The sequence below is a fragment of the Pempheris klunzingeri genome, chromosome 3 (assembly GCF_042242105.1).
Source record: "Pempheris klunzingeri isolate RE-2024b chromosome 3, fPemKlu1.hap1, whole genome shotgun sequence".
NCBI classification, from domain to species: Eukaryota; Metazoa; Chordata; class Actinopteri; order Acropomatiformes; family Pempheridae; genus Pempheris; species Pempheris klunzingeri.
Genome location: NC_092014.1, coordinates 13,093,280 through 13,117,493, shown reverse-complemented (window position 1 = coordinate 13,117,493; position 24,214 = coordinate 13,093,280). Strand labels below are relative to the sequence as shown.

Below are 24,214 nucleotides of genomic sequence, written 5' to 3'. Positions count from 1 at the left end.
TGAAAAGCCACCAGAGGATTTAGGTTGTACATCTGTTGTCCTAAAGATTTTTCTAAGGTTATCGTTTCACAGATTAAATAAATAGACGTGCTCCAGGTAAACAATGTACACTCAAATGTTGCTTATGTAGATATGTTCAGTCTAATAGTAAGATAGACCCCAAATCCTTAAACCTTCAAAACCAAATGGTTGAGGAGGTTTCCAGCAGTCAGTTTGATGTGCATGAGATCATTCCGATTCAGCTTTAATTATCATCCTCAGATCTTTCCCAACTGGTTTTCCTGTGTGTTGCTGGCAACGCTTTAAGGAATGGACAGATATGAGTAGAAATAAATTATCCATGTATAATGAGACCCTCTGTTCTGCACAAACTCTGATTACGTCTAATATAAGCTCATTAGTGCAGAGAGCTATAGCTATCGAGGACCAGTGGGAATAGAAAAAAGAAAAAAACAAAAAAGGAAAGTTCTGCCTGGTATCTCTAGTCATCATTTTATTCAAACAATTATCATTTTTGTATGTTGAATCATTTTAAAGAATTTAGAGTCTCCAGTTAACCTAACCTAAGGAGGAGGCTGAAGTACCCAGAAAGAACCCACGCAAGTACGGTGAGAACATGCAAACTCCACACAGAAAGGCCCCAGGCCCAAAGTGCAAATCACATTTTTTCAGCCTTCTTGCTGTGAGGCAGCAGTGCCGACCACTGCACCACCATGCAGCCCTTGAATTTGTTTAATTTCTCATAATTTGTTGAAACAGATAGAAAGAGAACACTTATAATATTTTTCATGTTTAATAATAATAATAGCTTTCATCAGAGTGTCTTTGTACACCAAATATAAGAGAAGTTTTCTATGTTTCATTTTCGGTGATATTTAGCATGTAAAATGAGCTCCAGTGTTTTGTGATAATGACCACGGGAGGGCGCTGTCACACACTGAGGGAAACTGTCCTTGCTGTGAGCAGTTCTTATGAGTTCAAGTGATTAATTCAGCAGATGTAAAACAACATAAATTATGATGGAGTTGCAGATTTAGACCCAGAAACATCCCTCCGGCAGCATGTTGTGCCTTCTGGGCTCATTAGCTAAATTAACCTGTGTTCATGTATGAGCACTGTGCAGCCATCGTGCTTGGTTGACACATAATTCAATTTTGATTAAAGACTGTAATTTCACTATGTTTCATCAGAGGTATGTGAGGGTGAAAAGGGAAATGTTCAGCAATACAAAGGCACTAATGCATGATGACATTTCATTTTTAGCAGCATGTTTCATTAATTCCCTAAGTCAATATTTTAAAATCAAATAGAGGCTCATCTGAAAGCAGAGCCGCTTGCAGAAATCACATTAATGACCACTGTCAGAGCCAGACTAAACTTGAAACTATAACTTTTCAATTTTCAGGATGCCTTTCACCATCATTTGCGGCATTGTCTTAGTTTCAAGTGGTTCTGACACCAAATAATAATTAGATGACAGTGGTCATTATCTCACTTAGGTCCACATGCGAGTTCAAGATTATGAATACAAATGACACAACAGTAAACACAACTATTTAGAAATAGAAATTTCCACCGACACATAATTATGGAATGCAGTTTAATGTGATGCATTAACCACAAGATGGTGCTATTCTGTTTAATATTATAACATAAACTGTTATAAACAGTGTGTCACAAAAGTATTTGGCTTATAAAGGGGGGAAAAAAACAGTAAATGCATAATGAATTAGGTGCTTTGATACAAGAAGCAAAAGTGTAACAATAACTTTTTAAAGATTAAATAACTGCACAAGCAAAAACAAATGCTGTAAAGATGAGAATATTTTTATTTACGTTGGCAAGATCTCACGCAGCTCCTCACTGCAACAGTAAGTCCCAGTTCTCAAATGTGTGTTGAGTCAACAGGACGTATTTGCCTTGTAAATGAGGACAAGTCAGAAAATGGCTGCCATTCGTGCAGATGCCGTGTGTGGGTGTGTGTGCATACACATTGTCTGACATGGTGGTGCTCACTTTGACAGTTTACAGTCAGAGACAAACCTGAAAGAGCTCCGTTGTTCCAGCAGCTGTCACCTTTTAAGTGTGTGGGAATGACAGTGTAACATAAAGTGCAACAACCACTTAGAAAGTATATTCAGTAACAGCAAATGGTTTTTTACATCAACAGTTTTTGGCCTTTATGACTGAAATATTTAAGTGTCTTAATTAAACACACATCAAACTCAGACCTTTTACAAAATCTACATTTATGAGGAAAAGTTACAGTACAGTGAAACATAACACATAGTCAGTAAACAAATAAGAAGGCAGTCTAGTGTCTGTTTTTTCAAGTGTACTCGATTGTCTCCGTGTGTGTGTGTGTGTGTGTGTGTGTTGTCAAAACCTCGACAACCCCTAATCTATCCCATCTGAACTAAAGAGTGTGACTAAACAATGTTGATACAGCAAATCAACACTTAGAAATGCTGTTGAGCTGTGATTTAGAAACACTTAAGTCCAGCCCTTTCTCTGCAAATGTAAAGCAGCACTGAGACAAGGACAAATACTGACTGGATATAAATTATAAATGCCTGAGTAATTACTAAGACCTGATATCTGATTTTGACACAGTTAAACAAAGAGCACAGTGGAGAAGCATTACATAAATAAGAATGAAATGAGGTTGAAAGACGTCACTTTGGCAAATGTCAATATGACCAAAATGCTTAACACAAAAGCATTGAATATCATGCATTAAGTACCTAAAGGTGGGGTTCTTAGTGCAAGTCTGCAAATTCATATCATGCCATCACTGTGTATGCATGACTGCATGCATGTATACTGTTTGGTTTGTTTGTACACTGTGGTCCCTTTTTAACATGTTTAATCACACATTTCATATCATAAATTACAACATAACTTCATAACAAAAGCAAGAACGGAAAACATTATTACAATTTGAAAAAAGACATAGTGTAGTATGCTGTGTCACGAGAAACACCAAGAAGATATTTAAGTTATGGCATTTTCTTGATTCAACACCATCCAAAATCTTGCAGCTCATAAGAATATTAAATCATTAAAGTAAGTGCTAATGACTGAGATGAGAGAAAAGACATACTTTCCTCTCTCAGAACATAATAAAGTTTCTTGAAAAAGTTCAGCGTTGTCACGTCCTCTCCATTTGAAAATTAGGTTATAGCTTACATAACTTGATCAATTATTCATGACTGAAATATATTTTTGTATCAGTTGTCACTTGACCAATCGAGTAAGTCTCAAGAGTCATTCTTTCTGATCGATAGGTCAGTTGTTTCAGTTTCTCATTCACCTTTTCATCGCTTTTTCTCTTTTCTGTCGTCATGTCCAATCACCTTGTGTATCCACAAGCTGAAGGCAGAGACTTTGGTGTAGACACCAGGGGACTGTTGTGTCCGGCAGGCATGGCCCCAGGACGTGACCCCGTAAACCACCCAACCCCCTCCTGGACGCTCACACACTAACGGACCTCCACTGTCACCACGGCAACTGTCCACACGCCTCTCCGGCTGGATGCTGCCGGCGCAGAGCATGCGGCTTGTGAAGGCACCGTGGAAATGCTGCTGGCAATGGCGACGGGGAAGTAAAGAGATGGGGGCCTGCTGTAGGGTCTTGGAGTATGAGCGGCCTGAGAGAGAGAGGGACAGCGTTAGAGTTCAGAATAAGGATGTTTGGAGGAGTGTGTGAGCACACTGGTACAGCTCCTTCACTTTGATCCCCTGACCTCAAAATCTCTGTTTATTGGAAAGACTTTGTTTATGCTGATGGAAAAATACCTGCAAAACAAATGACATTCCTATCAGTCCATCAGCACATCTTAGCATACTAACAAACTAAACTAACATTGTAAAAATCAGACCTGTTGAATGCTGGCCCTCTGCAGCATACTGCAGCATAACAAGATGATCATTGCGAGCATGCAAACATGTTGACTTTAGCTTAACTAGAGCCTTCTAGAGCTGCTAGCATGGCTGTGGACTCCCAGTCTAGTTTGTGTACTTGATTGTGAATGAGTTTCTGTAATGTTTAGACTATTTACAAATTGTTTTGATGATTGTGCATGAGAAGCACTCAGCCTCCCCCATGTGTATGACTTGTGCCAAATAGATATATTTATTTTTCATTTTTTATTTTTTGGCCTTGCCTTGCCAGTGGGCAGGACACAGCACTTCACTCAACCTTATCACATTCCTGTCTTTGATTTTTTTTGACAGTTTTTTTGTTTCTCTAATTTAGAGATTCATCAATTTCAAGGTTTCTGGCAGAGTTTCTGTTTTCTTTCATTCCAAGAACACCCATTATATTTTTTTTCCTGTATCACTTAAAAAAATGAAAAATCCAATTCCCCTACATGCAGACCTTGTCAATTCTAACTTAACTGTTGGTCGAGGAAGGATGATGACAAAAATGAGCTTCTTTTGATACACGTGCAGTCACTGGCTGCTTTTTCAACTACTACCCCTGAGGCCTGGTAATGACAAGGATATGATCCCTCCATGGCTTTCCATACATGAATGCGGCCAATTGCTTTCGTTCCTGGCTCTGTTCATGACCACAGAGTACTAGCAACACATAAGCAAGATATGCTTATGTGTGTGATTGGAGTGGCAGATAGCCAAATGCAAACAGCTGTACAAAGCAGACATCTCGCCTTAAGTTAAACAGCCTTTCCCAGCATCACACTCTCTAAATAGCTTGTGTTGTCATCCCATTTAAGCAAACTAATAAAAACGCTCTCACACACACACACACACACACACACACGAATTCAACTGGCATTAAGGCAAAAAAGACACATTTACTTCATAAGCGTGTACTGTGACCTCCTGTAGCCCTTTGTGACCATGTTGCTAAGTTTTAATGACATCAGCATGTAATTCATAGATCACTAACAGATGTGTGTCCACGTCTGCTGTCAAGTGTAAGAACAGATACAGAGCATGAAGTCAAACAAGTGCAATTAGTGGTGGGGGTTCTTCTGTCTTTTGTGCTTTTGCAGTTAACCTTCAAAATGACTGAATAAATGACTTACATATGGTAGGAATATTATTGTTGTTACAGCACACGATTGTTTTACTGTCTGACCAAATGAACAACAGACTTTACCCCGTAAATAATTAGTCCTGGGGCTATATGATTTTCTTTTTTCTTTTATTAACTTACTATTTTATTTACTGCATGATTTATGAATAATTGTGAGTGTTTCTTTTCAACTTTAACATATCTTCTACCTTTCAATTATGGTAAATATGTTTCACATTAAATACAACATTAAATGAACAAGGATGAAATGAAATGATGTCACATTTTGCACCTCAGGGCCACCGTACCCACCTCTCCTCGACACACAAACACACTCTCACCTGTGTCACCCCAGCCGGTAATGTGACAGTTGCTGGCTTGTTTGAGCACTCTCTCCTTCTTCATAGGCAGACAGGCGGGAAGAACATGACGGCTGAATGACACACACTCTCCCGGCATCTGGCCCGGTGCCCCCGGTGACAGACGAACCAAGGCCAGATCGTAATCATTGCTAAGGGAGTGGTAGTTTGGGTGGAGCACAATCTGATCAACGGCGTACTCCTCTTCGTATTCTTCTGGGACGAGGGAGTGGTAGTCGCCCACTCTAACTTTATACTGCTTGGTGCTGTTTCCATACCTGCAGGGGGAAATAAAAGGGTAGATCAAGTCCATTAGAGAAAGAATGTATGTGTGTGTGAAAAATCTCACTGGTGATACATAAAGCGGGAGCAATAAAATTACAAGCTGGAAAAAGTACAAGAACATAACACACATGGTCATAAAGTCTACGCTAGTGGCCAGTGAGTAGTGGAATAGATTTTACGGTTTTCTTCTAAATGTTTAAGGATTCATAGTGTTATTCTCACAGCCATGTTTTGGATATCTTTTCTATTTTTACCTCCTAGTTTAAACTTTTCTTGTTGATTTTCAGCTAAATTTTGTATGACGTATTATGTTTGTGTCTCACAAGCGTCCGACAAGCTTTTCTCAAGCAGCTAATCAGATACATGGTCTTTCTCTTTCTCTGCTGCACCTCCTGTTTTTCCTGGACATTTCTGTAGTGCTTTTATATGTTTTCAGTTCACAATAAATTATAAATAGGAGAGGGTTGCACTCTACTTGCAATATTTCTAGAGGCTAACTAAACAAATGAAAACTGAGTTTAGGCAACAATGACAATAAATCTGTCATTGTGTCTGTGTGTTTATGCTTTTAATGGAGTGTTTTCCACTTGATGGTGTGAGTGGGGGAGAAGGAGAAGTGAGGAGTAGGGTAAGTCAGGGATAAAGACAAGACCAAGGGAGAGGGAGGGAGGGACGGAGGGAAGAGCAGGAGGCCTTTCGATCAAGCCAAGTCTCTGTGTCCAGTTACAACTGGTAGAGTGTCTCCGGAAAGATCCCCTGACCTGGGAATGCCTCGATGTTCCTGGCAGAGCAGAGACACTGCTGATCAGTAAGATACATACAGTACAAACCCAGCGACGCGGGCGCGCGCACACACAGCAACACAAAGCTAATGACTGTTGGTCTGTTCTGTGCTAAAGGCAAAATCTCAGGATTAGAGTGGGGTATGAATGTAATGCCTAAATTACCTTTCACACATTGTTGTTGCTAAAAACAGTTCAGAATCTGCTGGAGTTCTGTTACTGTTGCAAGCCTCCAGCTGTACAGCTATATGGTATAAATAGGTTTAATATGTTGTCAGCATGTGACCACTGACCTGAGGTCAATGTTTATGAACCTACTAATCAGTTATGGTAGTGTAAGGCATAGTGTAATCCAATCGTGTTAGTTACATTTAGTAGTTGTACCATACACATGCCATTAGAGAGTCGTTTGTGCTTGCTTACATTTAAGAACAAGTAGAAGTGGCTGTGAGAGCTTATTGATGTATTTTCTGTGTATTGTGTGACTGCAGGGTGTGTTTTCTTGTTTGTTGGCGTGTGTTCTTGTGTGTGTGTCACTCTATTTCGGTTACCATATCAGAAAGTTGACACTGTAAAGTCGGAAGTCCCTATCTTGGTCTGCATGCTCTGGCTTGCATGCAGCAAATTACTTTTCAAAGCTGTCATAGCCGAGGCTAACAGCTTGGAGCGCTGAAGACTGATATGTGATCAGGCAGGCAAGAAAAGTACTTTGTAGTGTTTGACCTTTCTTGTGTGCTTTCAGTGTCTGTGATAACAAATATCCTACATACAACAACACCTTTCACAATTTCAGTCATGTCTTAATATTCGGTGTTTATGTGTGCACTCACAGTATCTTTTCCACAACAGTATAAAGTGTAAAGCTGTGCATGTGCTGTACAAATTCTGTGGAAATTTGCAGCACTCAACAGAAAGCTACTATTGTACTAAAGTCATCAATCTGACATTAATTAGATCAACCCTATTCAATATAACAAGCAAAGCCTGAGGACGTAGGTGAGGGTGCACCTAGCCCCTTAAATGCATACCAACATACAATGTTTGGATAAAGTCTATCATTTATTTATTCTTGCACAAAAGCAATCTGTTGAAAGACCTCGTCATATGCACCGTGCCTGCTGTGCCGCTTTAAATTAGTTATCATTGTCATTAGAGAGTCAGAGTAAAACTCATTATTTCAATGTGCAAATTAACTGGTGGTCAACTAATTGCATTGTTTGCATTAATCAGTCGTAGAGGTCCTGATTGCTACATCCCAAGCGTCTTAATTTGCAGCACAGCACAGCAGTGTGTTTCCTCTGTGTGTCATTTATAAGATGAGATTGGAGTCAAATAGAGGGGTAGAGTTTCCTGTAGTAGAAGTACAACTCTGGAAATGGAAAGAGCCTGGGAATGGCTTGAGACATGGTACTGGAAAGGATTTAGTGAATGACCTCTGCCTCTCTTTAATATGGAAACATCACGATTTATAATGGTGGACCTGCTGGAGCCTGTAAAGAGTTCTGGTTTTCCTACCAAACCCAAACTCTGGAACTAAAACCTAGTAATGAAACCAAAAGATATCATCCTTAAAATACAGTCTGACAACCTTACATGTACTGTATGAATATCAAATACAGACTCTAGGGTTAGTGCTCTCACAATGAACTTTCTGTTCAATTCATTCTCCTTTTTGTACATGTCCTTTCACTGCCTTCTCTGCTGTATGCATTAGGTGATGGATTTCAAGCTGGTGGCGCCATGTGGAGGCCCCCAAGCCAAATGAAGTTGTGATGAAGTAACTCCAGCTGTCTCCCTGCCACCTACAGCATAACCACATCCAAACCACTACTGATTACTGCTCACATAGTTGAGATTCTCTTGCCTATGCCAGATTTGAATATACAGGGCAAGTAAATAAATGTTGTAGCTTGGTTGTAGCTCAAGCTACAGACAGAGGCATATGACTGCATAAGCACACCAACACTTCCAAGAAGATAGATAACTAAAGAAACATTGTTGACTGACCAGAAAACACCAACTGACCATCCCTGTGGATGTGAAGAGAAAAAGTGGTGGCTAAGGCAAAAAGGTTTGGGTCACAAAACTGACCATATAGGCAGTTCATTGGAGTTTCACTGTAGTCTTGTTTTATTTGGTATTCATTTTATGCAGATATCTTAGTCTCTTCTGTCCACTCGGTTTTATTTATGGTGGATTTTTCCTATTTTACTTTTATCCAATTCCTTGAATATCTTTATACCATTATTCTAGTGATTTCTATAACACTTCTTAATCATATTTTAGGCACTGGCCAATGGTTGTTGTTACTATTTTGTTTAATAAATTGTTTGTATATTTTTGTGCTGTGTTTGCGTTGCGTTGAACGAAGTTCCATACCGAATCTGCTGTTGGACATTTATTGGCTTCAAGTATCGAACATAGCGCGACACGTGTGTGCAAGTAGATGTGAGCGTGTGTGTTTGACCTCTTGAAGCAGTGTGCTGAGGTGAGGACCCAGCAGGTGTCAACGAGGGTCGCTCCACACACCAGCCTCCCGTCTCCTCGAGATCCACGCAAACGAATCGCAGCCTGCCAAGGCCAGCCACCCCTACAGGCACAAACACACAACGAAGCATGCATGTACACACACACCCACACACACACAAACACAAGCAATTATGAAAGAATAAAAGATTAAATTGTGCGAACAAAACAATGATTACGAAGTCAGCGTTTGTGTTTATTGCATGTTGTGTTCACATTAAACATTAGCATACCTGTCAGACTGAAGCTGCAGGATGTCATCTAAACATGCTCACACCCAAATAAATACAATGAAAAACATTCTTTGGTTTGGCACAGACACTCACACACACATACAAACAAAAGCCAGAGAAAGTCATAACCACAAGATTTTATTGTTTAATTCCAGAGAGTCTTTCAGTGTGCATGCCTGTTTCTCTTCTCGTAAATCATTCTAGACAACATTTAATGATGACATTCCTGTTCACTTGCATGCTTTCACACATATACAGTAAGCTCATGTTTGGAAGTGCACACCACTTCTTTTCCTGTAACCTCAGATCAGCTGTTTTCCATTTAAGACTCATTGACTTGAAAATGTGTCCAATATCCTTTATTCTACATGTCCCTGGCAGCCGTTCACTGCGTTATCATTAATCCCTCTTGTCCCTTCAAGCTTACCTCAGTGAGTTTTCTCCTCCTATGATGCGGCGCTGACGAGTGTGTTTGAGCCGCAGACCACAAATTGAGTTGACAGGATCTGACAGAGACAAAAGAGGAACCGTTGGGTGTGCATATGTGAGTGTGTGGGAGGGTGATGATTGTTAAACCATACATTTAGGCTCAGATATTGCTCTTATTAAATATTTAGACGTACGGGGAAAAAAATGTTTGAAATTCATCTTTTACTACTTCATATGAACCTGAAATAAAGTAAATTAAATAAATGATGGATCGTTTTCATAGTCTGTGTGTATGTGATTTTAAAATCTACAAACACAGATTAAGTGCTTTTTCAGAAGATGTAATTTATCATACTGAAGAGACAAAACACCCTCCTGCACCGATTTGACTTTTCCAACTATGTGCATGAGAGAAATGGAAGGAATAGCATATGTGCAGGTAATGGATAGCATTGTGTGAGTCTGCCCTGATGTGTGACAGACAGGGTGAAGCAATAAGATCACTCTCTCCATTTTACCATCTGGATATATGTAAACACACACTGAAGTCCTCCCTGCTCTCCACTCAGAATCTTACCTTCTGACTTTTCTTACGTCACTTGTTTTTCACCATATATGGCATATTGGAAATGTTTGCTAAACGCACTATAGTCTCATGCATGCTCACTGCAGACGCAAATGCTCCAAATAAATCACAGGAGCTGACTGACCTTTGACCTCTTTATTGCTGGGCGGCAATTCACCATAGTCACAGATGACTCCGGCGTCTTCACTATGGCGACAGTTGTGTGTGCCTGGTGACTGTTTGATGCAGTCTGCTAACGAGCGCTCCTCGCCGCTGCACTTCACGTTGTCCACGTGGATGGGCCCTGTCCCTTCCCCAAAGTATGCCATCACGCGGGCCTTCGCCGCACCACTGGAGACAGAACACACAGGCATTTCATTGTCATTTCCTTCTACATGATATTAACCTGTGAACAATGTAGTTAACATTGTGCCTGAAGATAAAACTTCAGAAAACTAAGCTCTGGGAACATCTAGAAGGCACTGCTTAGCCGACCAGAGAGACAGTAAGTTATTAAATGGACGCAACAATGAGTGCACTGAAAAATGCACTCAGGGGAACCTGATAGGTAATAACTAAAATGTTCAATTCTACACTCCACTGGTGGGCAATAGAGAGAGGACAACAGTGGAGATCCTTGCACTTTGTTTTTTCAGACAACAAGATGCAACATTTTAAACCAACTGCAGATGAGTTACAGTTCCTGTCAGAATCTAATATGTAGCAACGTCTGTTTTGTGTAAAAGTCTAACAACATTTTGAATGTGTGTGGTGTGTATGCCAGATCTTATAATATCGTTTCTATTTTGTTGGGTTGACCACATTTGACAAAATGTATCTTTTCCAAATGACCTTTAATCATGTCCGAAACCAAAGAGTCAAGAGTTCAATGCGTAGCTGCTACATGTGAGCAATAAAGCAGTGATGACATGTTAGTATAGATGTTATGGTTTGACATTCTCTTGCTGTGACGCAAAACACTGCGTCAGACCACTTCTACAATCTGATAACAGTATTTTTTTGACTTTTTTGACTCTGACTTTGATTAGCAAACAGCTTACACACAGAGGTTTAGGTTTTGTGTGTGTGTGTGTGTGTGTAGGCTGTAACTGTGATTTTAATTAAGATTGATAGATTACTAACTGAGAGGGCCTCATATTGCGTCCCTTGGGTTTGGTGGGTGGCAGGTCTCGTATCCCCACTCATCCAGAGGGATTCTCATGTCTCTTATTGAGACATTTAGCATTGTGTCTGTGTCTCCAATAGCTCCCTGAGCGGTACTTAGAATGCAAAAGGTGAACCTCCAAGTCACTTGGAACAAAACCTCTGGCCTGACATCAAGCCTGCCTGGTGTGTTTCTGTGGCAACACTATGGAACCAATAACACAAAATCTGTCAAAAATACAACATCGTCTACTTTGAATACTAAATGCTCCAGTTAGAAAGGAAAGGCAAGTGTTTTCTTAGACACTGCGTTTCGTGTCCATTTACCATGAATTTTGGATGGAAGAAAAAATGCAGCTAACAAAAGAAGTCCTGTGAGTTTAAAGCCAGGTTTACAATAAAACCCCTTTATTCCCTGCTGCACTCTAGTTTTGTGTCTATCATTGTATCTATTATTTATTATGTATCTATTATTTTCATGTCTCAATGTTTTATTTAGTTATGATTGCATCCACTGACTAACCTTTGTTAGCCAAACAGTCTGAATGATGCTTTACTTCGACAAATAGTAAATCAAATTGTTACCAAATTACATTTTAAAGTTTTATGCTGACGTTTTTGTGTGTGTGTGTGTGTGTGTGTGTGTGTGTGTTGTGTGTGTGTGCACACGCGTGAGTTGTCCTGTTTCAAACAGGTCCTTATTCAGGGGGACGCTTGGTCAAACTGTTGACTTTGAATATAATTTGTGTGAAACTGTGCGTGTGTCTGTGTATATTTTGTTTTACCATCCCCAGAAAAACCTCCAACCCTTGGGGACCTGCTGCGTATGTAACGACCTTTCACCACACCCTGTGCGAGACAGAATGATGATCCTAACATGGCTTTTACACGCCTCCAACACGCTTCCTCTCTCTCTCTCACACACTTATGCGCTCCAGATGTGGCTTTCATCTACACACAGATGTATCACAGAAAATTGGGTGGCTGAGGGATTAGTATCCCTTGCTGAGGAGTGATGAGAGAGAAAATGAAGACAGTTTGTTATGGTACAGACTTCCCTTGCCATCCCATTGCCATTGTTTTGGAAAATGGGACAGTGTCTCTGAGGGAAGAGATAATGGGACACAGAGAGGATGAGATGATGTAGTTTGCTTCGCCTCAACATGTCTGTCACTACGAATGTGTCATCTGCACAACTGGGCTGCGCTTTAATTGGATGTTTATCTTGGCTCTGCGAAAGGGCACTGCTAAAACCCCTAATAAAAGCAGCTGGCAGCACACCAGAAGCTCATAAGATGTGCTCAAAAACATGAGTGTACTATTTTTAAGATTAAGGATTAATGAAATATAGTCACTTTAATGATTCAAAGCACAGTTTTTCCAATGTAGGTTAGCTTGAAACTCGAGATCTGTGTGATGAGGAAAATTTGTGGTTGAATGGAGGATGGTTGATGGAGAGATGAAAGACAGACACAGAAAAAGGGAGCAAATATGAGACATATGCCAAGTCTAAGAGATGGTGATTGATTTTGCAAACAGAGTAGGCAGAGTCTGGATTCACTTAAGTGAGTGTAATGTATAGAGTGATCACATTGCAATGTGACAGCTCACAACTGAGCTTCTCTCCAACAGTTTACCTCTCCTCTCCGACATCCTGGCCATGAGGCTGCAGCATTTGTCCTTACGTAGCCACATGTGCTGCATGCATTTAATGTACACTTAGCTTGATTTAAGTAATTCCAATATGTCATCTTAGGCACTGGGAAATCAATGGACATTTTTGATTATCTTCTGACATTTTGCTCACCAAATGAATAATTGATACATAATCAAAAATGAACATAATCATTTCTAAACTGCATCCATCTCTCTTAACCGCATAGGTAAACTTTAATCCTGCAAACTGAACTTACATCAGTAAGCCATGTGTGAAAGCAGCCACAGCTTTGTCTGCTCATACAGCAAATAAAACATTCTTCTTGCTCACACTCCATGCAAGTCATTGTATTTGCTGTAGCTTTTATCATGTTGCCCAGAAACACAAGGCCATCATCAAGGCCGCGTGCACATACCGACATACCTATGTCCCAACTGACGGCACACCACCTCAGCGTCACGATCAGTCCATCCATCATCACACACGGTGCCCCATTGTCCTGACAGGTAGAGCTCCACCCGGCCTTCCCTAGGGCTCTCTCCTCCCACGAGCCTTACTGGCACAGCTGAAGACAGCAAACACGCAAACATGATTTAAAATGACTGCACATACTCACCATGCTGGCACATATCTATTTCTGCTCTCAGACGTTACTCCAAACCCTTGAGTCTAGCAATACTCTACGACACACACATTCCCTAACAAACCTGATTTTCCAGGCTAACATGGGGCTGGTGAATGGGGCATGTGCACTCATGTTCCCTACAAAAGAAGTAGCTTGAACACCTGTCTCTTTTAATGCACGCAACCACTTGTGAGTCCAGAGGGAGACATTTTTAGACTCCTGTCACTGTGAAAAGATCAATTGTTCTCATCGCGTCTCTGTTTTTCACACGCTCCCTCTCTTGTTCTCTCTCAGTGTTCTCTCACACTGCTAACCGAATCAGTCTGGGCTTTAGGTTTAAACCATCCATCACCGTTTGTCTGCACACAGATGCTCAGACATGCACACGCAAACACACACAAACATGCTCACTAATCTCATTTAAGTGAATGCTAATGTCTTTTCCATGCGTGGACAGTTTCAGGATCAGTTTACACTCTCACCAAGTGTCAGGTATTTTCAAGCTATAGTTAGTTGTTTTGTAGCTCAAACATTATATATATAGTAATACAATCATTTTGTAAATAGCCTGGAATCGTTCCCTGTGTATGAAATGAGTTGAATGCCATGCCACATTCAGACATGCCTGTGTGGGCTCTAAGAATTGCAGGAGGGTGAGATTAAGGCAAGGAGAGTTAATTGTGGGAATGTTTACTTCTTAGTTGGTGTTGGTTTCTGAGGAAATGCTCATCTTTGTCCTCTTGCTTAGAAACACAAACAGCCCTCTATCAGCACACACACAAACACACACACTCATTATGTTGGTGCTCTGATACATCCGTAATGCGATGGTCTGTCACAACAGAGAGAGAGAGAGAGAGTTCAAAGCACAGCCTGGCTTATCTGCTTTTTCGCCTTTTCCAAAAACAACACAGACCAATCAGTCTGCGGCATGTTGAGGATGAAGGGGGGGATTTGCATACACACATAAAGACTCAAACAAATGCACACAAACAACCACACACACACAAATGCTATGTAGTAATGACATGGGTCTTTAGTGGGTGTTTGTGGGGTGAGTGTGTCCCTCAGGCTCTTGCCAAACAACATAAGCTACCTAAACCCAAATTATCTAGGGACATAAAAACCATGATGTATCCTTTCTGTGACATTCACCAGACTTATCTGAATCGTATCTGTTACATTCAACATCAAGACAGACAGAAGAGAATTGAACAGTTAAGTACAGTATGAGGTGAAATCTGAACCACTACTGGTTCCAAGCAGCTCTGTCCTTACACATACGCATCTTTATTGGTGTCTGGAGGCTATAGACATAAGCCTGATTAATGGCACTACCATTCAGCCCTTCCTCCCACTTTCAACAAGTAGTAACACAACTGAACCCTTCTGTCCTATTTCATACAGGGGTGCAGTTTTGCAGTAACACTGATTTGGAGTTACGTGATGGTGTAGCAACATATCAGCCCTCTGGTGCCTGACAGTTATGATTTTGCAGTAAAGAACAGTGAAGAATAGTGGCGTGACGTAAAGGTTTGCAGTGGGTCCATTTAATCATGATGACTTTACAAGTGGCCCAATTATTAAGGCAGGACAAGCTGACCAACAGCTGTGCCTATTTGAGTTAGCATGACTTACATCATCCTCTATCTGTCTCTAGAAGAATGTTTGCTCTCCTCTTCTATGTAATTTGAGATCCGATTGACTGCAGGTTGAGTTTGGCAGAGATCTTAGAAACAGATTTCAGATCCGCTTACACTTCAATTACCTGGTTTTACAAAGTGAACGGAAATTACATTGAGGCTTTCATCGTTTGGTTTCCTGTGCCTCATTTCCAATAAAGTATGTGTGCACTTCGGGCAATGTTGGGCCTCTACAGTCCTTCCTTTAATCTATGATTATTACTGATAGGAATATTGATATTAAAGTACAGGAGTCATTTCAGTGATTTCTGGGATTTTATATAAGATTGTTTTTTTAGTATGATCTCTAGTGATGCCAGATTTAGGCTCTACCCAGGAAAAACTAAAACGGAACAACCAGAGGATCTCAGACGGGACTCAGCTAATAGGGGGTAAAAGGTCAGTGGTCAGGAAGTAACCCCATATGAGCCATAAAAGTGATGCATACACATTCGAGTCAACTATGGAACGCACAGGTAAGCAGTGTAGAGACGCTAGAATAGGGGTTTTATGCACTCTCACACTGTATCATACCTAAAACTTGTGAATTGTACACGGCCATAAACAGGAATATATATTTCAAGCATTGCAATAATCCAGATTAAATAGATCAAATTTTGCCATTTTGCATCACTGAAGGAAACAGGACTGCATTACTGATTTCACTATTAGTAGTATGACAGATTATATTGGGGAGCAATAAACCAATATAAGAGAAGAAACTATTGATAAAGGAATCTGGACCTACGATAATGAATTCTTATTCATTGAAATTAACTAGAAGAAAAGCAATTTAAATTTCCATGTATGTTTCCATGTATGTTGCTGGATTCAAAAGAGAAATAGATCTGATATAAAATCTTCTTTCTTCTTTCAGTTAGTTGGCATATAAATGGAAAAATCAACAGGTTGAGGACTGAATCCTGAAGCACCCCATAATTCAAAGGGGCTGGATAATTTGTATTCAGCAATAGCAACACAAAACAGAGAAACCAATTTAAACCAATGCTGCAGGTGCCCATTCCCTTACGATGTTAAAAATCAACAGTATCAAAAGCTGTCACGTGCACTGAAATAAGCAAAAATGAGAAGAGGACTAAATGATCATTAAGAGCATTGCGAGTGCAATTTCTGAGCTATGATCCAATTTTAAAACCAGAATGGTATTTTTGAGAAAGACCGTTAACATTTATGAAGGCAAATACCAGCAGTTCCTGGCCATTTTCCAGTGGCCAGAAAAGTTTAAAGGTTGACCGAATGTGCGCCTGCTAACTTGCAAACCTCCCACCTCTGACCTCAATCACCCCCACATGAAAAGCACATTTCCAGGTGTGTTGGTATAGGAAGCTTACGGATTCAAGTAGCACTGTGGTGACTGCTCTTCGTCTTTCAAAGTCCAAAACCAATCACCATCTACATGTGCACATGCATATATTATATATATATAATATCAGTGGCTAACCACATGCACACATTTTAAAAGGTTACACTGAGCCTCTCTCACTCATTCATGGTCTCTGTGGTATCTGTAACCTTTTAAATATGTCATACAATAGGATAAGACTCTGTCCTTACTAGTCGGAAGACTTTCTCCGTAGCGCTCAGGGCTGCACGCAATGTTAACATCTTCATGATGTGTGCAGTCATGACGGAGCCACTCCCTCCTGTTGCACAGTAATAGACTAGGTTCTTTCCCCGTGCAGCTCACATCATCCAAAAGAATGGGACCTGACCCCACCCCAAAGCGTGGGACAGGGGTGATGTCTGGTCCTTCAGAAAGGAGAGTCTCACCTGATCTGCAAGGTAGACATGAATGCATACAGACACACAGTTTGTACTTATTAATAAGTTACAAGAATGCGTGCGCATGTGTGCTCTGGGGCTTAAATACGTCACGATACCTGTAACCAAGTTGTCGGCACACTACTTGTGTGTTAGAGTCTGTCCAGCCGTCATCACACACAGTCCCCCACTGACCATGGTAGAAGACTTCTAAACGTCCCTCATGGCTGCCTGGACCCCCGACCAACCTAACAGTTCCATCTGGAGAGAAAAAGAAAGAAAGAGAGCGAGTAATGCCCTCACTAATGAGAATGCATTTGAAAAACGTATATTGTTTTCATAACTTTCCATATGCATCAAAGTAACGATTTTAAATAAACAATATACAGTTTTTTTATGGACTTAAGTATTTCAAATTGTAATACTGCACATTGCATTGCAATCATTTAGAAACAACACTGCTAATGCAATGGCCAACCACAATGATAGTGCTATTAACCTGCACCCCTCTCATCTGAGTTCTCTTTTTTTTTTCTCTCCCGAAACCAATTTGCCACACCTTTTTCAAAGAAAACTTTTTGACTTGTCATAGCGGGTAAAGTACAGGTATATCTATGCTATTAATGATGGGTCTATTCAATTTCAGCATTCCAGTAACCCAGCATGTACAATACCACGGTTCGAGCACCAGGAAAAATAAACAGAATGCAACCATTGTTAATATTACCAGTTGCATCTTTGTTTGTCATGTCACAATGTCTGCCGTGTTAAAGGTGTATTGCCCTCAGCAACAAAGCTTCAGGAATCATGGGTACATGTCAACCCATCTGTCACACAAAGATGGGAATTCCTGGAGGAGCTTATATATCTTTCTAAATAAGTGTGCATTGACTCGCATTTCTTGAAGATGAATTTTATGGATTGCCAATGCTGAGGTTCTACCTGTAAGCGCCTTGCAGGACACTCCTGCATCCTCAGAGTGCAGACAGTTGTGTTCCCCCCAGGCACTTTTTTGACACTGCTCCAGAGTTAGCTCATTGCCTGTGCAGCGCACCTCGTCCAGCCACACACGGCCTGAACCCTTGCCAAAATGTGCCTGGCCCCATGCCCTCACCACACCACTGCAAAGAAAAGAGAAGGTACAGAAGAATTATAGAAGGTTTGGTTTGCAGTAATGTTGATAAATGTAAAAACAGATGTACTGGCCCTGACTTACAAAATACAGCGGATGCTGTGTTTGTTTGATCTGGAAATTGAACGGAAACAACCTACTGCATTTTAAAACAATTTTGGAGAAATTGCTTGCCTCACACATCCAGGCATATATAAACATTGAAACACCAACACCACAGTGGCGTACACAAAAAATGGACACACGAACATTTGCAGAAAGTGTAGTGTTGCTAAATATGCATATCTCTGTGGTACTAGAATTCATGCAGGAACAATGAGCCTGATTCATTATCTGACTCCCAGATGTTCTTTACTGCTCGCTCCTCTCTCTGTGTGTCCAAATGGAAAGAATACTTCTCATACTTTTGGAGACAGAGGGAGAGATAGACCGCTGGACACCCACATTAAGTCATCCCAGCTTCCAACTCTGTCTTTCTGTCACAATTTTCCCCCACTTCCTCAAACTTACAGTGTATTTCCCTTATGCTAATTATCAGTTGGAAATAATGTTAATATGAACATAAATATCTATGTGTGTGTGTGTGTGTGTGTGTGGGTGCCCTTTCACCTCAGCCCCAGTTGTCGACACACCACCTCTGCATCGCTGTCATCCCATTGGTCGTCACATATAGAACCCCACTGCCCTGCATGGAAGACCTCAACTGTGCCTTCTGACCCCGATCGACCTCCCACCAGCCGTATAGGAAGCGCCACTACCGCTGCGAGGAACGCAAGCATGAATGCACACATTTACGCATAGTTTACTTGAAGAGTCTATGCAGGCTGACACAAATTATACATTGAGAAGGGGTTGTAGACTTGTAGAGGGTATGTAGAATCATCAAATCTCATTATATTCATGCAAACCGCCATCCATCAGTCACAGGCCTGTAATTCCTCATGATGAATGCCTACCTGGCTGCTGGGTGCAGGTGATGGCTGCAGCCATAGGACACTCCCCTCCATTCCAGGTAGTCTTGGGACACTGGAGCAGGTCTGGCTCTTCTCCCTGGCAGTGGACCGCCCTCCAATGGAGCTTGGCCAAGCCTGGACGATACAGGGGAACTGCACGTGCACGACCTGAGATCCTGGAAGGGGATGAATGAGCAAACAAAATACTTTTACTAATCTGAAATACTTTTTTTTAACCCACAACTGACAAACAGTGTCAAATGGTAAACACCTGATCATCTGATAAGGTGTTTAAGATGTTAAACAAATCAAGAGAGATGCAACTTATTTACAGTTTCTTAGCGCTTCTTTTTTCATATCACCTGAGATCAGTCGTGCAGCCAGCGTAGGGCGGCTCATCTAAGAGCAAAAAGCAAAGCAGCTGTTTTAGCCTGGTAGTTATAAACTTGAGCCATCTACATGATCTGCCATTCCAGGGCCAATGTGCAGCGGTTTTACACCCAACAGCTCTCAATAACTGGCCATGTGAAAGTCATCACCAACTATTCCAGCTGACATATGGCTGACATTTGCCCTCTTTCCTTTCCGCTGTGGGCTTTCATTGACTCCTGTGTGAATATGCACACACAGGCATGTGTTCATGTCAGAATGCATGCCAGCGTTGGTGTTGCTGTTAACATGTGTAGTGAGTGCACAGAACGTCTCTGTTCTCCAGAGAAATCAGACGCTTTCTGAACTGACTACACCCCAGCCTATGAATGCTGTCAATACGTATGATCCATCTTGTAGGGGTCTTGAGGCCCAGAAAATCCATGACTCCTCTGACGTGAAAGCATCTCATAATTCAAGACCATAACACAAAGTCACAAGTGTATGTGTGTGAGAGACAAAGGGAGAGCTGGTAACAAGGTAAATAGCTGAGCACTTTAGGTATTTAAATACCTCTGAGGAATGGGGGGTTGGAATGCAAGGGTCACACCAGAAAAGTACAAAGACTGTGGAGGGAGTGAATGCATGCATAAGTCTGAAGTGTTGTTGTAAAAATCTCTGACCGAATTTAAATCACATTCTTCCCATCTGGCAGACCTCTGAAGGCGGCTTCACATTGTGAATTTATATGGCAGATGGTGATTCTACTTGCACCTGTGGCTGAATATGTATGTGAGAGCGAGAGGCAGACAGACAGCAGCAAATAGTGCATGTCTGAAGGCATGTGTGTGCATGTGCATGCTCTCTCACCCCTTGCCCAGCTGTCTGCAAACCACTGCAGCGTCTTCATCCCCCCAGTCATCGCTACAGACGGACCCCCACGCTCCACCCAGATAGATTTCCACCCTGCCGTCGAACTTGGAGCGGCCTCCCTGCAGACGCACAGAACCTAGGATGGAAAGAGGGTTGGGGAGAGATAGATGTATAACAATACAGCGCATACAAAATGAGAGATTAAAGTTGACACAAAAGAGATAAAAGACGGGTCACAGCATACCAAAACATATAAACCAGTAGGAAGTTTAGAAGAAGAGAAAGAGTGCAGGTAGCAGGATAAAAGGCAGTAAAAACTGTATTAACAAAGAAAAAGAGAAAAAACTCAATTCAAGTGGAAAAAGAAAAGAAAGAGGAAGGCAGGCAGAAACCAATTTTAAACAGATGGCAGGAGAGCACATATACAGCCATGTACACAAGTGCCTTATAAATGAGCCAGAGAATCTGTCTGCATCAAAACGGCTGCATGTACTATAGAAGTTCTCATCTGACTTCAGTTCATGACAACCACTGACAAAACTTTGTTTGTGAGTGTGTGTTTTTTCACATCTATAAATATTATAAACAATAAAGAGACAGTGCTGTTGAAAATAGCACAGTACAAAGTACAGAATGAGACCATGAAGGAGCTGACTGATTATTTGCCTATGCCCCTCTAGTTGTCTTTTTTATTGTCACAGCAAGTGACATACAGCTACCAGCACAGAATATTTGTTCTTTTTCTCAAGAACAAAAGGGATTTTCTCCCCCTGTATGACTCCTCACTGCCACACAATGGATTCTAGGATCAAAATAGTTTTAGCCACATCCTTATCAGCATTTGGAATTGAGTGTTTCACAGATGTTTCCTAAAGTGTCAAGTGGTTTCTACGTGACAAGACATGGTTACAGTGTGTGTGGGTGCATGCTGGTTATTGCTGGGGTAACCTGATTGCTTTGTGTGATATATTTGGGAGGAGTTATTCTGGCAACGGAGAATGTGAGGGTGCATGCTCACCTAGAAAGTTTGGCAACAAATTTGGTAATTGTCCAAACATCTTTAATAACTGGATCAAAGAATGTGAATTTCATATCAGTTACAGGAAGATATTTTACCCACGATGTGCCAACACACTACAAGGCTAAAAATACCGCATGCTACTCGTCTTGAGCCAGATGGATATCACACACTCTCTTCCTTTCATCACTCTCTAACCTCTCCACCTTTCATCAGTCTGGAGATGTAGGGTCCACTTTGCCCTCAGTTTTCATTTTAGTGACACCTAGTAATTCAGGTGTGTGCACTTGACAGGTATTGATAGTGTTTTTCAATTCAAGACCTTTATTTGTCACATACACAGTTACACACAGTATAATGCACAGTCAAATGTTATGAGCGCCTGTCTGAAACAATAATAGAATAAAAATAAATATAAAATAAACACACAAAGTGAAACATAAAAAGTAGAAACACAAAGAGAAATGTATATATATATATATACACATAAAGATAGAGATAAACAAATAAATAAATCAAAGTCTGAAACCAGTGCAGAATATGGATGTGTATGCAAGCAATAAGTGTGATAATGTGTCCCATTATTTTATTATGACAGTTTTACTTAGCCTGCTTACACTGGTGATCTCTTGGACTGTGTTATAATCAAATATAATAATATAATACAATACCTGTGCACCCATCAATAGCACAAATGTGTTTAGACTTGTTTAACTCGCACCTGGGACACAGAAGGTGTCCTGTCTAATTACTTCAGTATGGGCTTCCTGGAGCTAGAAAATTAACACAGTTGCAAAAGCCCCTGCATAGTGCTCTGCTATATCTCAGCGAAAATAGTTTTTAAAAAAAAATGTATTCATGGGATTTCAGCTCCTATAAGCGTCTAACTTTTCTCTCATATTTCTACAGATTAAGACTCCCTACAAAATACTGCAGTGTGTGCGTGTGTGTGTGTGTGTGTGTGTGTGTTTACCTTGTTTACAGTCGCAGTACCCCCAGTCCACTCTGCCTCTGTGGTTCCTGAAAAAGCACCAGGGTCGGATCCTGCCGTCCGGGTTGCGGCAGTGGTTGTGCTCCCCTATCCCTTTGCCCGGGTAGCGCTCCTTGAAGCCGGCCACCTCGGTCCAGTTCATGCACCGGGCGCCGGACTCGGTGACGTCTATGGCTCCACGGTAGAAACCGTCTTTCCCGCGGCTCTGGACGCAGTCGGTGAACGGCAGGATGAATGAGGGGACGCTGCTGGAATAACAGAAGCCACTGGTCGCAGCCAAAAGCACTGCTGTTAAAGCAAGAAATGCCAGATTCATGTTAGGTCTCCGGCTGTAGGCAGCTGATGACAGCAGAGAATGAGCAGCTTCTATCATCAGCTGAGGAGACGATTTTCAGGCACCCTCATCGCCCTGCCGTGGGCCGAGAGTGAGAGCCGAGAAAGCAAAAACGACGCGGATCAATGAAACTCCTATTTGCGCAGGCTAATGGGCAGGCAGCCCCCCAACGAAAGTGCAATAGCATGTGTTAATCTGGTAATCCCCTCCCCTATTGCGATTGTATTTAATGTGTGTCAATGTTGTAATTAATTTCATATGTAATGTCAAATCTAGGACAAATTGACAGGGAGGAGAGGGGAACCTATCCAGAGTAATGAGATTAATACTGTAAGCAGCAAAGTACTCATAATCCCATAAACACTGATGGGACTAAACGTTTGGAAAATACTCTCTTGTTTAAATAACACGGCCTTAAGCAATATGCTTATTTGAATATATCCCATATGCTTTCTGACTTCTCATGCTCATTGTCCCATTGTTTTACTCCTCTCTGCCCTTCATATACACATACATGAGGCACATCAGTGATATATATATATATAGATAGATAGATAGATAGATAGATAGATAGATATGTGTGTGTGTGTGTGTGTGTGTGTGTGTGTGTATATATATACACACACACACACACACACACACACACACACACACACACACACACACATACATACATACATATATATATATCAGATCGGCACATCCGGGAACCTTACTGGATCACGTTACAATGTAACGTGAACCAGAAGTTAACTATAGCCTATAAAGAACACGGGTCTAACAACAAGCAATTCTTTAACAGGCTATGCATTTGTATGCAATTATTAGCCATGACTCTATAGATGAGCGCTCACTGGCTCTGTTGTAGTAACATCAGGTTGTTAATCTTAAATATTATTAATATTGTTCATATTAAATTCACACAGGTAAAACTGATTTGGCTTTGCACCCCTTAATTGCAAAATAAGCGCTTTGACTGGCTGAAAGTAAGGGGCTATCTGATTGGCTGAAAGAATTAAGTGTTCTGATTGGTCAAATGACCAATTTTTATTCATTCAGACCAATTTATTTTCATTTTGACCATTTTAGTTACTTTTTAAAGTTACTTTCTAGTTTAGTTTTTAGTCCAGTTTAGTCTTAGGTTGTTTTTATAAGTTACTCTTCCAAATAGTTAAAACATTCAGCAAGTGTAACTGAGGACCACTGCTCAGTTGAAACATTTACCTCACTAAAGCTATGAAAAATGAAAGACCTGGTGATAAAATATCTACCTCCATCTTTTTGTCTGAGGTCTGTGCTCAACCAATTTTGTCTGCTGTTGTAATGATTTGTGGTATTGATTTGGAGGTGTATTCTATGAGGCCAGTGTAGTAGCCTGTGTGGTTTCTCTTTCACCGTACATGGAAGCTATT

The 24,214-nt window shown here is 41.0% G+C and overlaps 1 protein-coding gene across 1 annotated transcript; it reads right to left on the bottom strand.

The window, feature by feature from the left end:
- Positions 1-1,955: 1,955 nt before the first annotated feature.
- Positions 1,956-23,142, bottom strand: prss12 (serine protease 12). Its single transcript, XM_070856584.1, has 13 exons — positions 22,451-23,142; positions 20,457-20,595; positions 19,221-19,393; positions 18,874-19,024; positions 18,075-18,253; positions 17,252-17,393; positions 16,926-17,146; positions 13,467-13,608; positions 10,368-10,573; positions 9,656-9,734; positions 8,937-9,059; positions 5,385-5,680; positions 1,956-3,649 (listed from the first exon to the last, which is right to left on the bottom strand). Exons 1-13 carry the CDS (start codon positions 22,839-22,841, stop codon positions 3,318-3,320), a joined length of 2,574 nt encoding a protein of 857 aa, XP_070712685.1. The 5' UTR covers positions 22,842-23,142; the 3' UTR covers positions 1,956-3,317.
- Positions 23,143-24,214: the final 1,072 nt, after the last annotated feature.